The sequence below is a fragment of the Phalacrocorax carbo genome, chromosome 9, assembly GCF_963921805.1.
Source record: "Phalacrocorax carbo chromosome 9, bPhaCar2.1, whole genome shotgun sequence".
NCBI lineage: Eukaryota > Metazoa > Chordata > Aves > Suliformes > Phalacrocoracidae > Phalacrocorax > Phalacrocorax carbo.
In genome coordinates, this window is record NC_087521.1 from 21460010 (window position 1) to 21477470 (window position 17461).

The following is a 17461-nucleotide window of genomic DNA, read 5'->3' on the forward strand; positions in this document are numbered from 1 at the left end:
TTTGCAAAACATGCCTGATATTTAAGTCTGCTGGATAACATAGTATATGGCAGAATGGTTATTGCTGTAATTCATTAAACTGTTACCTGCTCACTTTGCATTAGTGTTGCTCTGTCCCATTTAAGGGCTTCTTTAAACTGGGATATGAAATCATTCCCAAGGAGCCAATGAAAATTGTTAGGAAATAACTGTCTTGGGAGTTAAAGGCAACCAAGATGTCTCCTCATTTAAAATAAAATCCTCCCACGCCCCTTGCTGGTATTCAGCTGACCTCACTTAGGCACCTGGTGGTCCCTGGGGAGTTACTTTAGGCTCCTTTTGTGGCTGGGGAAGGAAGACCTCTGCTGTGAAGGAGGGTTCAGGTTGTGACGGCGCCTTGGCTTCAGAGGACCTCACACAGACTGTACTCTTCACCCCTATCTGGTAAAGGCATAAAACTGTGAGGGGTGAATCCTGGCCAAAGGATATGGGTTAGGTACTGTAGGTCAGTGTTGATCTGCTGAAAGACGGGTCCATAATTTGCTTTTGTTCTTGTGTGGAAAAGGGAGGGTGAGGTCCACACAGGGTGTTAGAATATAAAATGGTGCACATTACCTCTTGCACCAAAGTAAACAAAGGTACAGAGTACTATGTTGAAGGATCAAGAAATCACTCTCAAACTAGAGTATATTGTCAGGGAAACTTGCAGCACCTTTGGCATAAAGAGATGGGGCTTCTTGAGCTTTGCGGGGCTGCAGGAATATACAAGTGTAATTTCTTTGTTTATGAAGCACCAGCAGTGCACATATCTAGGACTAAAACTGCAGGGTCAGGTGAGACAGACCCAGAACCCAGCCAGGCACAGGTGTGAGCAGCAGCTATGAGCTTCTCCAAAACCAGAACAGAAAGTGTTCAAGCAAGCAGGGTTAATTTGGGCAGTAAGAGAAGTGCCGGAAGAGTCACTGCAGCCATTCCTCCCTTCAGGATTTCTCTTCAACATGTAGACTCTGTTCTCAGCTACATAACTGACAGGACACAGGAAACTTTTTACAAGTACATTTTTATTTAAAATAAAAATTAATTATGGTGCCTTTTTAAAATAGGGTACTGCACAATCTGTATATGCAACACAGTTTTTGGTACAGAACATATTTATTGAGCAAGGTCCTTAAATGCTAAATATACATTAATGGCCTGTTTGAGAAACATGACAACATTAATTCTGATATTTTTTTTTCTCTTTAGTCATTTAACCACTGATACAGATTTCCTATAAACAATATTCATTTTCATCTGTACATGTGGTACACAGTCAAGAAGGCAGATCTTAGAATATTTACATTCATGCATTGATTTAAACACACTATTTTGCAGTTTAAAATAATACATTTTTTTTTTTGTACAGGTGCAGGGAGTATTGTGAATACATATCTACCATAGGCCTGATTCTCCATTGCTTGGCAGCATCTATGGTCGTGACCTGGTTGGAGCAAGAGGCCCACACTCGCTTCACATGCTGTGACCATATGGCATGCAAGACTGGACAATTAGGTCTCTGTATAGATATATATCAATATATTTATATCTTATACGTAGTAGAACTCTCCTCTTTCTTCCCATGTCTGTTTTTGCAGCATCTAGCCAAGGTAGAGATGCTTTCCTGGTCACACTGCTGCGTTGGGTCTGAGCCAGCAGGGGCTGCAGGGCTGGGGCTTCAGCTCCACCTTCCTGGCACTGCTGAGCACTGAGGAAACTTTACAGCTCAGGCCCTTAAAGTGCATCCCCTGCTTGCATCTGCCAGTGGCGATCCTTGAGAAGTTTTGAGTTGATGCTTTCTGAGTCTGCCTGGTGGTGGTCAGAGGGGTCAGAGCAGAGCAGTTAACTTCTGCATAGAAATTGGCCATCTTTTCATCTGCTGGGGACCTGGTTATTTTGTGAATGCAGCCATGTGGGACCTTTCTATGCCTGATATTTTGGTGGCTAAAATAAACTGTAAATGCTTTTAAAGCTGTATTTTGGATTGTCAGTTCCCCAGACCCAGGGTCACTGCTTAGTGAAGCCCTTATCTATCACACCTATTCCCTTCCCTTTGTATTTTAGTACAATAAGGATGCACAGAAGCCTCCTTTATAAAAGCTTTGCAAGTAGTCTGTAGAGTGTTAAACACAACCTTAAACCATATCAGAAAACTTCAGAAATCATTCTTCAATGACACTGCCTTTCTAGCCTTTCTTTTCTGAAGACTTGCACCTGTTTCCAGTACACTTTCCAAGCACCTTTCTGAAGATCACCTTAAATTTTGGTGCAATGTAGCCAACTGTACTTAGGCAGGAACCTAAAGGCAAAACTACCCCATGCAGGATCTCCCATCTCTCCCTGCCGTGGAGCTGTGCGAGTGCTGTGAGCAAAGGCTCTGGAGAGGCAGAGAGGCAGCTCTCAGCCTGCCTGCTGCTGCTCTTCTGTGGCCAGCAGATTAAAAAAAGCACACTGGGGAATGCTTGTTTATGAAATATTATGACGATGGTGTGCCCAAATAGGTTTATTTAATATCAACATGTTGGATATCATGATAGTGTAAATCTGCCTATACAAATAGGATACATCTACATCTCTGAAAATACTGCCACAGACCTGGTAAGTATTTTTATCTTGATAATACAGATGGGTAAATTGAGGCACAGAGGCGCAAAATTACTCGCTAGTAAACAGCAGATCAGTGGCAGAGTTGAAAGTAGATCCCAGTCCCTGCATGCTGCTCCTTGAAATGTCCTGCCTCCCCACCCTCCATGAAGTTTTTGATGCTTATGTTCCACTGAGGAGACCTCAGGGGACCTGGGGTGGGGGGTACTTGTGGGTTATGTCATGCACCAGGGTCTTCTCTCCGTGATGACCTTTTACTGTTGACATCACTGAAAATCAGACAGCGTCTGGTGACCATCTCTTTAGACTTTTTCTTGCAAAAACAGACACATTTGGGTGGGCATAATGAGCTACAAATCCCTTTTGTGATTTTGGCCTTACAAAACATGCCTTTAAAGCTGTGTTAGGAAATAAATAAAATCAACACCATTTAGGAGAAATCCTGAGCCCATATCATGCTAAACTCTTCTGCATTCATACTTTGTACTCTCAGCTAAACATGCAACCAGTCTCAGACTATGCCACATTTAAGCAGAAAAAGCTGGAGTAAAAAAAGAGAGGCAAACATAGGTAACTACACCATAATAAATGTTATAGCATAAAAAATATTCTAGAAATATACTTGCAATATTTGTGTTATAGTATTTAGGGGCTAAGTGCTTTAGGCAATCATCATTTGGGATACTAGACTCAAAGTATAAATTCTGTCATTTTAATCCCACTTTGGATCCAAGAACATATCACTGTGTCTTGTGCAAGAACACAACAAGAATATGGCAGGTAATGATCATACTCTTGGGCAAAGGGTTACTTATTCCCTTTCACTTTTGTAATTGCATTCACTTCTCAAGAAAGTCTAGCCTTTAAAAAATAATTTTATATAGCTAAACTTCTACATAGTGATGACAGCTAAATTAATAACTCCATAAATTCCTCAACACCAGTATATAGCAGCATTTCATTTTATCATTGAAAAGAGACTTATATTTACATACACTCAACAGTTCAATAGGTAATAGAAAACTACAGGTGGGCCTGAGCTGAAACTGCTGATTTGAACATCCCGGAGCTTTTTCGGGGAAGATCTGCAGAACATCGTCTTCCTCTACCATCAGCCAATCTCTACATCCCAGCAACAGACCAACTGCAGACAGGAATGCGTTCAAAATCAAGGTTTGATTTCTGCAGTTCAGGCACATCCTTATACAAAACTGAAAGCATCAGTGTGTTGCAGTACCGAGGGATGTGACAACTGGGGCTCGGCCACGTCCTGGAGCAAGACTGGGTCGGCGCCTGGGAGTTACAGACGTGGAGACCAAGTGGTATCAAAGCTTGACGTCCAGACAAGAAGCCAGGGTGGAAATTTGTCTTTCACTGCATCACTACTTCCAGCACAGAGGTAAATGGAGACATACATGTGACATGAAGGGAAGTTTTCAGGAGGTGGGGAAAGACCAGCGTCTCAGCTAGTCTCATCGCCTTTATCCTAGAGGGTTACTTACTGAGTCTAACCTGAGATCCTATGTGAAATGAATTTGGGTGGATTCAGCTTTGCTTTAAGTAGTCTGCAATCCACGTCACAGAAAGTATAACACTAAGCTATTATGCTGAATTTGGCATGATCGGCAGTCTCATCCCAGGAGAGGCAGAGACTGAGTTTACGTGGGCACAGCCAGCTTCCTAGATCCTCAAAAGTGGTCCTCCAAGCCAGACCTACAGTGACCTTGGTGGCTCAGTTCAGGATACTGGATGCTTTCGGGAAACAACGCTAATCAGTGAATGAAGAGGACTTCAAAGGGCTGCTAGTCCTTTCAACACGATCCCACCCAAATACTCACCCAAGATGTAAACAACAGCTTTCCTGTAGGGGTTTCCCTGGGGAATCAGCATGATGCAAACACAGAGAAACATGCAGCATTTCACAAAGGAAGAACTTTTTTAAAGATAAAAAATAAAGTGTGATGCAAAAAAGGAGGCTGATTATGAAGTAATAATGTTCAAAGCACCTCTTAATAATATCTCTCTTTCAATAGGAATGCTAATTGCTGAAGTCTTACATTTTGATTTCTTTTGCCTGAAAAGTCTCCAGCCATGGAAATTGCATAGTCACCAGACCGCAGATGAATTTCCTGGGATAAGTCACAAGTTCATGCAATTTTTGGTTGCTTGATTGGCTTAACCTTTGTTCCTTTTTTAATAATGAAATAATAAGAATGATAAGAATGAAGTTAAGTGTACAAAACTGAACAGGCTGGAGAAGAACGTAGGTGACCCCTCCTACCCTTAACCCTCAGACCTATTTATAATAAGCTGCTGCCACTCTGGCAGATCACCTTCTCCTCAAAAGACCCTATTTCAGCAGCTTTTGTGGACACTCAATTCAAACTGAAAAGTGGGGGAGGGGAAGCAAGGAAGAAGAAATGGGAGGCATCGTGACATGGCCTTCATGAGATGTAGCATGCAATGCTTATGCCTTTGTGAGGCCTTTTCTCCGGGCAGCCCGAGTGGGCAAGTTTATCCGCCTTTGGAGAAGCAGCAAGCCTGAAGAGCAGCCTGCTTTTCTCTTCTGAATCACTGATGCGTGCGCTATTTCTCAAATGAAGTTCTTGGCCACCGAGCTCCTTTCGTTGCCTTATTTCACCCACCTCGCATACTCCATGTGTGTGCTTTGAAAGTTTGCCACCTCCTGCGCCTCAGTGGGATTTCAGGGATTATACGACCGCATTGTTATCAACTGTTTTGTTGTTTTGGGAGGAGGTCATTGCATATTCAGCCCGACTGGTTCCGTTCTCTTCTTTTCTCATTGGTTTCCTTGGGTGAATCCAGGTTCAATGATGTATAGGCCGGGTCAAGGGAGAAGAAAGGACAGAAATAAACATAATCTCTGTCAATACAGACTGAAAGCAAGGACATGTAAGGTGCATCGTAACACTGAACTTTTCCTCTCTATTTTCCCTTTAAAACAGCAGTTAAACTTTGTCAAACCTCATGATCCACCTGGAAGATGAGGGGTCTGGTCCTAAGCCCTGTTGACAGGCTGTTGGCCTCCCCATGCTAGCCCATGCTAGCTAGGTGGGTATGCTGCATGAGACAAAGGCTGCTGGAAGGACAGCCTTCCACGACCACCTTCATCTCTGGAATGGAGGCTTGGGTACTGAGTCAGGGTCTGCATTGGGGCAGTCTTGGGCCTTGAAGTGCAACGTAATTAGAACTGGGATGATGACCAGTCATGTCCACTGAGGACCCAACTGACTCAGCAGTCATCATAAAACCACCATGTTTGGTCACTAGGAGAGGACTCATCTGAGCAGTGTAGGTATGTACATCTGTGGTCACCACCCCAGACTACCTTCACAGTCAATGGAGAGAAACATGTACTTTTAAAACACAGTTCAGAACAGCTTAAAGTGGATACGCAAAATAAGTCAGATGCCTTGTGCCCAAGGCATTTTGTGTTCCTCTGCATTGCCTGTGAAAGAAGGCTAGTTTACTAGCCCAGACACAGATGTTCATGTTCTAGGTGTCTGAGTTAGTGACTGAAACATGGTACCTGCTGTGATCTACCAGTCCCCCAACATGAACCACTGAAGCATCCCCTTTTTATTTTGTTTGCTGGCCACTGGCACCATTTGGTAACACTGGCCAAGGCCACCAATGCTAATTGTGAGGGAATTCAGGAAATGGCCAGCAAGTGCAGAAATCTAACAAGCATCTACGCATCACAGACCAGCATCATCTTATTTGGGATTTTAAAGTGACTCTGAAAATGCAGACCTGAGCATAAGTCCCATAATAGACCATGTTACATCATGTAAGTGTTTCCCCCACAATTCTCTCCTCGAAAAGTGGTGTGACCTTTATTTAAAGCTGAAGCTGTACACATAGTAGGAGGAAAAAGCTACGTGCTTTCCACACAGATATTTCAGACATTACTGCTTTCAGTTTAAGGTGCTTCTAAGGGCAAAAAGAGTACCAGAAAAACAAATGTAATACAACAGTTAGTCTGTGCTATTGTTCTTCACATTGTTTAACAAAACAAACAACAATTAATAAAAAAATAGTTAATGACATTGAATTTCAGTGAAGTATTAGTGAAAGATTTATGGAGAATGATTACAGGAAGACAAATTTGTTTTGCTTGTAATCTCAAAGAAAATACTTCTGATTGTGATATCTTACGCTGCTCTTTAGCTGGCAAGAGTTAAGGCTTGTTAGTACTAGTCACAATTCCAGCTATTAGAGAATGGAAATGGAAGGGAAGGGGTGACTAAGAGCTTTGTTGAACCCCTTTTTCAGCCATTAATATGCTGTGCCTGTCTGTATCTGATACAAGCTTCTGCGGCTCTGTCTTTCATGACACTGTAAAGCATCCATCCACCCCACCACATCCCTGACAAGAGGAATGGAGAATCTGATGGCAATACTTCTCTTACATTTTCCTGGGCAGGAAAAATGGTGTGGCTTTCTTTAAACTTCTCTGCTGCTTTCAAAAATTTCTTTTTTTTTTCTTCCCCGCCCCCTCCAACCCTGACAGTCAGTGCTATGAATGGTCAAAAAATGAAGACATTTTTGCCACTTCTACATGCTATCTGTTTGCCTCCTGTTTAGCCCTTCTTTCTTTTCTTGGTCTCCTATGCATTTCTGCACCTCTCCAGTTCCATTTTCTTTCCCTGTCTACTCTTCCTCTTTTTTCTTCATGTTAAAAAAAGTCTTCCTCTCATTTTTGTCTACAATTTTTCTTTTTTCTAGAAGTGATTTCAAGACTGACTTCTTCAGTCCTCCTGAATCTCTTTTTCCTTTCCTCCCCCTTTTTTTTTGCTTCAGTTTCTCTTCTTGAGAGCAGCTATTTGCTCTTTCCCCTCCCCAGGCTGGTGTCCCAGCACAGAGCTGGGAGGTTCGGAGACTCTCCCCTGACGGTGAGAGCTCTCTGGAGGCACCGCTGGAGAGGTTGCAAGTGATACCACACCACTGGCACCAGCATGCATTGCAAGTATATTTTTTCAGAGCCTGCAAATAGTGGAATGGAGATTTTATCAGGGTTCTGCTTCTGCCTTATCAACTGCTCAGGGTTAGTGCTAGCAAAACAGAGCAACTACTTTCTTGGGTCTCAATGAAATGGCTATTTGAGGCACTTATTTATTTATTTATCTATTTATTTATTTATTTATTTATTTATTTATTTATTTATTTATTTATTTATCTATCTATTTATTTATTTATTTATTTGTGGCAGACACAGAATTTCAGGCTTGGACAATGCTCTGTTTAACTCCTTCACTTGATTTGTTTCTAAATGTATGTCAGGTGTGGATTTGGGGTCAGACTTGCTTCAGTCATGATATTTAAATGACTGGCTTGACAGACTTGTATGCACTTGTCACAGTGATTAGAATTGACCTATGTATATAGATATGCAAAGTCATTTTGGCCTGTTGCAATTTTTCAACTGCCCTTTTGCATTAGGGCACTAGTTCTTCTTGGTGCCACTAGCTCTGTGTGTCACTAGCTCTTTTTCACTTTGAATTTCATCCACTGTTGAGATCCAAGCATGCAAGTTTTCCTCTTACACACCAAGGGGAGTCCTTTTATCCTATTTTCTGCCTGATAAACTAGGTTATGCATGATCTTCCTACATGTAATACTCCAAGCCCCCTTTCAGCTGAAGTGCTGTGGCCCTGTATTTATGCATTTCCACTCCAGGGTTGCTCTCCATTGGTGAAAATAATGTTTCAGATTAGTATGGGAATGAGTAGGGAACTGTTAATATCTGTGATATACTCACTTGGTGGCAGGCGAAACAGGCTGTTTGCTAACAAATGGTTTACATTGCTTTACAGTCTGATTTGCTACCCATTGTGCTTTGATGTTTAGCAAACAAATTGGTTCACTCTTCATGCCAAACATCTGCGAATGAAAGGTACGTGCAAGTCTGTACAGCTCAGTACACGCCTGAAATGATGCATCAGGGTTTGTAATGACCTCTCCACCATGCATGCATTAATTTGCATGAGTCCTAAAATCAAGAAAGCATCAAACAGCCATTTAACAATGTACTACACACGGCAAGCTTCAATTTCAGATGATGTTCTGAGCACATTATAAATCTTATTTATCAAAGAAATTCTTATTGGCTTGTCATCTTGGTTTGTACCAGTTCTCTGCAGAGTCCTCTGTAAAGGTCAACGAAACGATGCACAGTCAAACATAATTTGTATGTTCTGTCTTTAGAAAATTTCTTAGAGGTGACACAGTTTTTGGCCCTTGATCATGTCTAGTCACAAAACTCAGTTGGCATATTTGACAAAACCTGCCAGTTTTGGCTACTGGCATAAATTTGGTATAGACCTACTGTCTGTAAGACAGTTGTGCAGTGCAGTACTAGGGGAGGGTTTCACCTCGTATCTCACTTGTACACACTTAAGAAAATCTCTCTATATGACTTTTCAGACAAAATCAAGCAAAAGCTGAGCAGACTATTCATTTAGTTGGGACTTTAGTATGCCTCATTATTTATAGGCTTATTGAAGTTTTGAGGAGAATAAGATCACCTAGAAATGGGAATAGAATTTTTGTCCAGAAGAGTAAAGCACAACAAAGTTTAAAAGACACAATGCAATCCATGTGTGCATACTCTTCAAGGTGCCTGGAAGGGATGAGAATTATGAATAAAACCTGATGTCATACGACAAACCTGAGTGTTGCAATCTTGTTTCCTACTGCCTACCTCCAAAGCAATGTTTCTGATAAGTGCCAGTGCACCAGGGCCAGCATCTGGGAAGGCTGGGCCCTAGGGAAACCCAGCCAAGCTAGGAGGGGGTGACCTTGGGCTGGCAGTAGAGAAATGAAGGGATCTTAAATTGTGTCTCCTCTCAAAGCCGTTTCACCTTGAAGTGGCTTCTTACCATGAACAAAGCTACTACAAAGCTCTCTGGAGAGCCTCACTTTTGCATGTCACAGCACAGGGTTGTGCTATGCAGAAAGATAAGCAGCTGGCGAGCTGCTCTACTGATGAGCATCACTGCAGCTCGTCCGCTCCTCCTGCATTGGTGGTAGCAGGCGCCAGGTTGCACATGTGCCTGCCGATCCCTGGGGCAAAGCGGCAGAAGGGAAGAGGCAAATCAGAGAGGTGAAGATGTAACACTTATACCTGCAATGACTTCAAAGCTCTTCTCAATACTGATGAATATTTCATTAGCTAACAACACATAAAAATTAATGATTTTCAATAAAACTGGGTCTTATACGACGCACCCATTTGCTTCATAGGATTGGTTTATCCTGATGTGCCCCCAGTGCACAGCAGAAATATCAAAGCTATATATATACCAGTAGACATCCAACAGCAGCAGCATCTTCCTGGATTACAAAAGCTGTCCAAGAAATAGGGTAAATACCTGGTAGGTAGGTTTTCACTCAGCTTCATCTCTTGGGCTAGGATGCTAGCAGCTATGTTTAGAGCTCTTGGCTAGACTTCACTGCTGGAATCCCAGACAAGATGATGTGTGCGCTACAGCCACAGTTCAAAAACATCCTTATTTAGCAGATACAGGATAGGAATGGAAGTTTTGTAATGTTATTCAACTCCTGGACCATCTTTCCCAGTAACCTGAGTGTTTATAAGACAATAAAGAAGCTAAATGGAGGCTGTTTACATCTCAGTACTGGGGGTATTCATCTAACAGCTGTTTGATTCATGCTGGCCATCAGCCATCAGAGGTGAATCATTTCTCATGACAGGAACGGGTGGGAGAAGTGAACTTGTTTTCTAAGACTGGTTTGTGAACAGAACCCCTGCTAGAAGGGCTCAGTGCACTGACAACAGTTGCTTTCTGGGACATAGCCATCGAATTTTTGTGCAGCTGCCCACCATGAGCCTTGCCTAATTGACTAACCTGGGTTGGCCAGCCTGGCACTATGGCCCAGATATATGGGGCTCATGTAAAGAAGGACACTTCTCTGGAGACATTTTTCAGAGTCATGGAAAGAGAGTCACATTCTGACTTTGACAGTCTCAGGGGGCCTAGAAAAATTCAGTCTGGATAATTTTTATTTGACAATGTAAAGATAGAAATCAAAGAAGAAACTGTAATGATGAAAATTCACTGAAACCTTAGGTTTTCTCTATTAAATTAGTTAACAGCCATATGTAGACCATCTATCTGTTCAGAAAACAAGCAGCATACTATTCATTCCTCGTAGGAAGAGGTTACTGGCTCAACTACCTCCCACACACAAAGCAAATGCTTTACAGTTATAATAAAAAGCAGCTCCATCTGGACAACTTTCAGCAATGCACTCACTACTGCTCAATGTTTGTTGAGGACCAGCATTCAATACTCTCAGTCTCCGAAGGCTTTTCAACGTATTCCCTGTATTTCCATCTTTGGTCTGGTAAGTTAGATAGTCCAGCATCTAAAAGACAGTTAAACTGTCTTGCCCAGTGCTGATTACTTATTTTCCCAACATGTGATGTTTTTGACTTACTCTTCCAAAGTAGAAAGTCTTATAGGTATACCTGGATGATATTACCTGCACTGTTTGGAAAGGCAATGTCTAGTGGGTTTGTGAATTGGAAAAGACCACTCTTTCCCCAGAGACCTTTGAGTGCTTCAGTCTTAGCCAAACAAAACTAGTGATCAGCTGATAAATAAGATTTACAAGAGAAAGTAAGCATACAATTTTGAACATCTTCAGACCTTTTCCATCTCTCTCACGTGTGGAGAAGGGGAGAAGACCTGTACAAGTGCACAGTACTAGGACCGTTATGCAAAATGTAAAAGTCTCTTTCACAGCACTGCAAGTCATGTTGCATCAACAGGCTTTGATCTAGCCCCAAGATACCATCTCCTAGAGGAGAGTTTCTTCTTTTCTGGCTGTTCACACGAGCATTTTCAAGCCTGCAATTTATGGCTAATTCAGCTCTCCCTCACAGCCATTTTTAGCTGACCAGTTTCCAGAGTATATTTAAGCAAGCCCTGCAGGCACGTGGGCGATTTCTGTTTTGGGGAGTTTCACACTCCTCTGTAATAGCCAAAACCCCCTCACTGTGCATGGATTGAAGATCTAGCCTTTGCTGAGTGCTTCTCTCGGGGAAAAGAAATAAATCCGTGGGGAGCTGCTCTGCAGCCATTCATCAGCACTTAGAGGTTCCCTGAACTGGTGTGCTCGGGTTGCAAAACGTGGTGGGCAAATCTCTTTCTGTAGAAGTGCATCAATCCTAGCCTACTGAAGTTGCCCTGGGTATATCTGAAGGGAGGATTTGGCCTGTTCAGATTGCAAGTAATTGCAATAGATTGCTGAGCCACATGTGAAATTTAAGAAGTGGAGTTTAGTCTTCATTTATTTTCAGCAGTGCAAAGTCAGAGTAATTCCACAGACTTTGGTGGACTTGAGAAGGATTTGTTCTGATGTTACAGAGGAAGATCCGTCCCTGGGAGACTAAGGTGATGCAATCACATTTCCTACTAGGTCTTCAATTAAGCTAACTTCAGAATTATGCTCCTACAAGAAACCAATCTTAAGAAAGAGAAGCAGCTTTATTATTAGGATACTAGACTATCAACCGGTATAATTGATAAAAGTACTTTCAGTGACCCCTCACGTTACAACCCATTCTTTGCATTCCCTATAATGATCTTTAAAAGGTTTTATTGACTGGAGGGATATTACAGCTGATGTTATCCACTGGGTATTCTCAGCGCAGAATACATCCTTGACATGTTTTGATGATGAAAGGAAAAAAATGAATGGGACTAATGTAAAAAAATGAGCTCATGTTGCTGGCCTTTCATCCTGGCAAAAAGCCACTAAATGGGGGGGAAAAGAAAAGAGAGAGAAGATATTAAATGCATTGAATGAAGGCACCTTGCTTGGAACAAAGCCAAAACATGTCTGGAGGATGGCCACAGCCATGGCCATGCCTGGCAGTATGCTACGCACTGGCAGTGCCCTTTGGGGATGAGCTGGGCATGCTCCTGCTCCTCAAAGGCCTGTCCTGCCACAGAGCAGCGTAGGCAGCTAAGGAACTCAGTTCATGCTGCACCATGCTCTGTCAAGGAATGCAGAAACACCCTGGGATTGTCAATATATATGTAGGTCCCAGATAATATATGCATATGTAACATATAGAGTTATATGTAACTCCATTGCATTAGACAGGATCTGCCCTAACAAGATTATAAATCAAAGAGAGAAGTGAGCTCACATTTCTGTCCTAATTTCTTATGGAAGGCAATAAACAAGCTTGAACAACCTAGTCTAATGAAAAGAAGGAGGAGATAGGATTGGTGTCAGGGAATACCAGGGGAGGAAAAGGGCATTTGAATGGAAGAAATGGGAAGCAGACATGGGTGAATTTAGGCTGGAGATAAAAAAAAAGGTTCTTTTACTCTCAGAAGAAAAATGGTTTGAATTGGGACTGCTGGAGGAGGCAGAAGGGAGAGAGGGAAAACTACACGGCTTCAAGAAGAGACTGGTATGTTTATGAAACAGATCAAATGCCACAGTGCCCATAATACTGGGGACAGACAGGGTGACCCAAGGGTCTCGTTCCAGTCCCGTGTTACTAGGACGTCTAGGCTGCCACCCTGAAGAATCATAGAAGGAATACTGACTGCTTCAGGGAACTGAAACAACCAATGTAACAGGAGAAACCATTTCACTGAACTTCAGGTGCAGCCTCAGTTTCCCTGGGGTTGATTCTCAGTGATGAAGGTAATACCTCGAGTCAGAGCTGGACACCAGGTGCGTTGCTCTACTATGGCACCCAGGTCTGGGCAATGGCTGGGAATAGGTAACAGCTGGATAATGAAGGCAGTATACTCTCTTACTTTGATTTTTTTTTTCCATTTCATGCAGATTGGAAGAGGGAGGAAAGTAGCATTTTCCAGAGCCCTCCTGTGAATATCCTCCAGACTAGTGCAGACTGGATGCATTACTGCGGTAGTGGCATTATGCTGGCGTCTCACTAAATTGAAGAAATCAAAGCCATGGAGCTTGTGTAAAGATGGACAAAAATTTAAGGCTGCCCTCACACTGGACTGTGCACACTCTCTGGGCTTTTGAGCCTACAAGCTGAATGCACTTGCAGGTTTGCTCCTTCATTTCTGCACAGCTCTGTGACAGTTCTCCGTGATCCACATAAAACTGAGACATGAACATTCTCACAGGTGCTGGCATGAAGTCCTTTAAAATTTTCCAGTCTTTATGGAACAGATTGAACAACACCTATCACGATTCAATACTTTCTACCTTTAAAGTGCTTAACAAACATTAATTAGGCAATCTGGAGAAACATGCTTTTCAAGTGACCATCTGCACCAATCCTTAGCAATACCTTGCTTTTTTTAATATAGACAACACATCTAAACATATACATTGAACAGAACATGACAACTACCAAACTGCTTTTTGTGGTTTAACCCGGCAGGCAGCTAAACACCACACAGCCAGAACATTTCTTTGGCCAGTTTGGGTCAGCTGTCCTGGCTGTGTCCCCTCCCATCTTGCTGGCAGAGCATGGGAGGCTGGAAAAGTCCTTGACTAGTGTAAGCATACTTAGCAACAACTAAAACACCAGTGTGTTATTAACATTATTCTCATACTAAAGCCAAAACACAGCACTATCCCAGCCAAAACCAGCATACTGCTTCTGCTCAGCTACAGTGAGGTTAGTAAAAGACATCTATAAACTATTATTTAGCTAGGCACCCAATTAGAAGTTGTCCTTACAAAGAGATGCCTATATTGGAGGGGAAGTGAAGGAGGGAAAGGTGCAGGAATCCCCTACCAGGTCTGCAAACTGGCTGGCTGTTGGTGCCCCGTGCTGCAGGTCAGGGTGGGCATCAGTGCTGGAAAAACATGGGGATGGAATAATAAGGTGGCAGAGAGAGGAGATGAGCAAGGGCTGCTCTTTGCTAGCCCATTGCCATACCTGAAGGACAGTATGTCTCTCACCAGCCAAGTGACTGTTGAAATTGCCATTTTAGGCACTGGACTTTTCCATCCCTCAAAGAAAGTTGATGATCTGTGCTACTTTGTACCCAGATTTTTTTTTGCTGAATATAGATAACTACCTTGCTATTTGATCCCTTGCAAACAGACGGGACAACTTGAACGATGGACTTGATCCATACAGAAGAACAAGGCTACCACTATTTCACAGAATGATTTAAATAGAATGCCACAAAATTATTTAAATAGTAATGATTAATTTCTGTGCAGATGAACCAAAGTTATCTGCAGATTTTCCATTATAGAAATGTCTTTAATAGAAGAGTGTCTGCAACACAAATAAATGCAAGGAGATGAGAAGAAAATTAAAACTTGTAAAATGAACTAACATTTGTAAGTATCTAGACCACTTTGCATATGAGGCAATCCGTCTCTGCGACCAACTAGGGTAAGACCACTGATTTCCAAGCAGCTGCTTCTGACTTTCTCCACTCACTTAGAAGAGCCTGCAGAGCCAGGCCCTGCTCTTTGCAGGATAAATGCAAACGCACTGTAAGTGGGCTGCACAGGGTGGTCCCAGCCCTCCCATACTCTAGGTGTACAATAGGGCAAGTCCATACAGGGGCAGAGTAACCACAGCAAGTCCTGCACACCTTGATTTGGTTTTGTGCAGTTTGGGAGCTAAGTGGCTTTAGACAATTTTAACTGGGGGAAATTTCTGAGGAAGTATTTGAGTTCAGCCAGTCTCCTTGCTGACTTCCCAGGGCTCGGTGCAACTGAAAGGAAGAGCCAGGTTAGCCTGCAGTTCCGTCACTTGGCAGTCTTACTATCTTTCATAAGGTTTCATGCTACTGCCTCAAAAGGCAGACACCAAAGAGGGCACCATTTCTCCATCCGGGACATCTTTTCAAAGGCCAGAATGGATGCTGTGATGCTCATCTCCACAAATGCCCTCTGACATGGCTATTTAGTCAACTCTCTGAAACAGGCAAACCAGGAGCATCGTTCTCTAGCTTAGACACACCGGAGAGGGTGGCCATGTGCCTGCCAATGGAGGGGACACCAGAGTCAGAGTGAGGTAAGCTGTGGCAGAGTAGGACGACCCCAACAGATGCCATCTTCTCCCACACCCAGCTCTGCCCACGCTGACCTACTGTGTGTCTCGCCTTCATGGCAAGGCTCTCTGGAGCGGGGAGCTGTGCGCTGCTTAGCAACCCAGGAGCATTATAAATATTTAGCAGTAAGTATGGTGGGGTGCAGGGAAGGAAGGACAGTGGTAGCAGAAATCAGTCTGTGCAGCCACACAAGTGGTGGCAGCACAGCTGCAAGGGGCTTGAGGGTAGCTGCAAGCGATTGATGTGTGCAGGAGGAGTGTTGCAGCTCTGTGCAGGGGTCCCTGTCCACACTCTCTGTGCCTTGGGCAGTGTGGCTGCATGGCAGCAAACAGCACATCAAGGCAGGAGTGTGTGTGATGTGACGTCCCATCAGAGCAGTGGGGACTTCTGAAACCAGCTGGTGGGGACAAGCACCCCTGAGCCTTCCTTTATCAATACCTTTTCTCAACTAGGTCATGGAAAAGCTGAGATCTTGTTTGGACACCAAGTTGTGACTAGTTAGACAAAGGTGTGATTCTAATGCACATTAATTACAGTGTGAAATAATGCTGTTGTGGTCAGATGCCTCATTACCTCTGGCTGAGATTCCCTACACAGGAGGAAGCACGTCCAAGCGCAGCTCCTGCTGTTCCCTAAGCTCTACCTTTCCCCAGGGTCTCTGCACACAGAAGTCCAGGTTAGAGCTAAGCATCAAGATCAAAGTCAGCAGAAGTCATGAATTAGAGAGGGCAAGGTTGCTTGCCAGAGGTGTGCCAAAATGTCAGGCAGGTAGGGGGTATCCTCTGCATGGTCAAATCTGGGGCAACATGGTGGTGATGCAGGAACCAAGTCCCTGAGGAAAACAAGAAAGGGCAGAGACTGGGGGGTAATGGGGCATGCACACAGGACCGAGAGGTGTGCTGAACAGTCCTGAGCATCTTGAAAGTGGTTGCATGCATGTGATGGGTAGGGGATTGACTGGTGTTTAGCTGCTCCATGGTCAGGTCTGGTTCTTGTCATCCCCCAGACAGAGCAGAGTGAGTGTGGGCAGTGCCTGCTTGGGGCAGCACAGGGCACGTGTGGGAGCTGTTGGGGCACTTCCACACTTTTCTGGCTTTCTTGTTCTAACTTTGGGAGTTTTAGAGCTCCTGCAAATCCACCGTGTCTGCTACATTCACCAGGAGCTGCAGTTGTTCAGCCACTGGAGAAATCAGGCTTTACTGCTTTTACTCCAGATGCACTGCAAGTCCTGCGTGGAAAGGAAAAGCGGGCAATAAAGGCACCCAGCAGGTTCCTATGGGATTCTCATTGTCTAGAGGAAGTTTCTGGCTGATACAGAGCTGGAGTAATAGATCTACATCCCCCACGCCACTACCATGGGTACAATTTCCGCCGAGCCATAAAAAAGATTGTCCCAGGCACCCCAGAGTGCTGCTGCTGGGTTCTTGCAGGCTGTAACAAACACAGTCCTAAGCTCAGATATCCCAAATAATCAAGCCAAAAACTTTCTTCAAGTGTCTGTGCACATTGTACCGGGTACACCTCAGGCACAGCTGTGGTTTTCACCAGCAGGGTCAGCCACTAGTGCCCTGTGTCAGCTTGTAAAAACTATGATTGCCTTAAAAATGAAATGAATTTCTAAGAAAATGTTATTTCTTTGCCTTATGTAGGAGTCTTGAGTTTAAAGTCAGTTTTTAGACTAGTAGGTGAAGAGAACCCTGATCTTATGTTTATTCAGGTTACATCAGAAGTTATGGCTTCAGGAAAAAATGTATTAAAAACCTCATGGTAAGCCT

General features: G+C 43.4%; 1 protein-coding gene across 2 annotated transcripts in view; it reads right to left on the reverse strand.

Moving 5' to 3' along the window:
• Positions 1–1020: 1020 nt before the first annotated feature.
• PRIMA1 (proline rich membrane anchor 1) overlaps positions 1021–17461 on the reverse strand; it is a 55054-nt gene continuing 38613 nt past the window's right edge. The window contains exon 4 of one of the 2 annotated variants that reach the window (XM_064460659.1): positions 1021–5430. In XM_064460659.1, the coding sequence (XP_064316729.1) occupies positions 5331–5430 (100 nt within the window). In that variant the 3' untranslated portion in view covers positions 1021–5330. Of the gene's footprint in view, positions 5431–8527; positions 8633–17461 lie in introns of those variants that run through there. The other variant, XM_064460661.1, reaches the window with a different exon arrangement.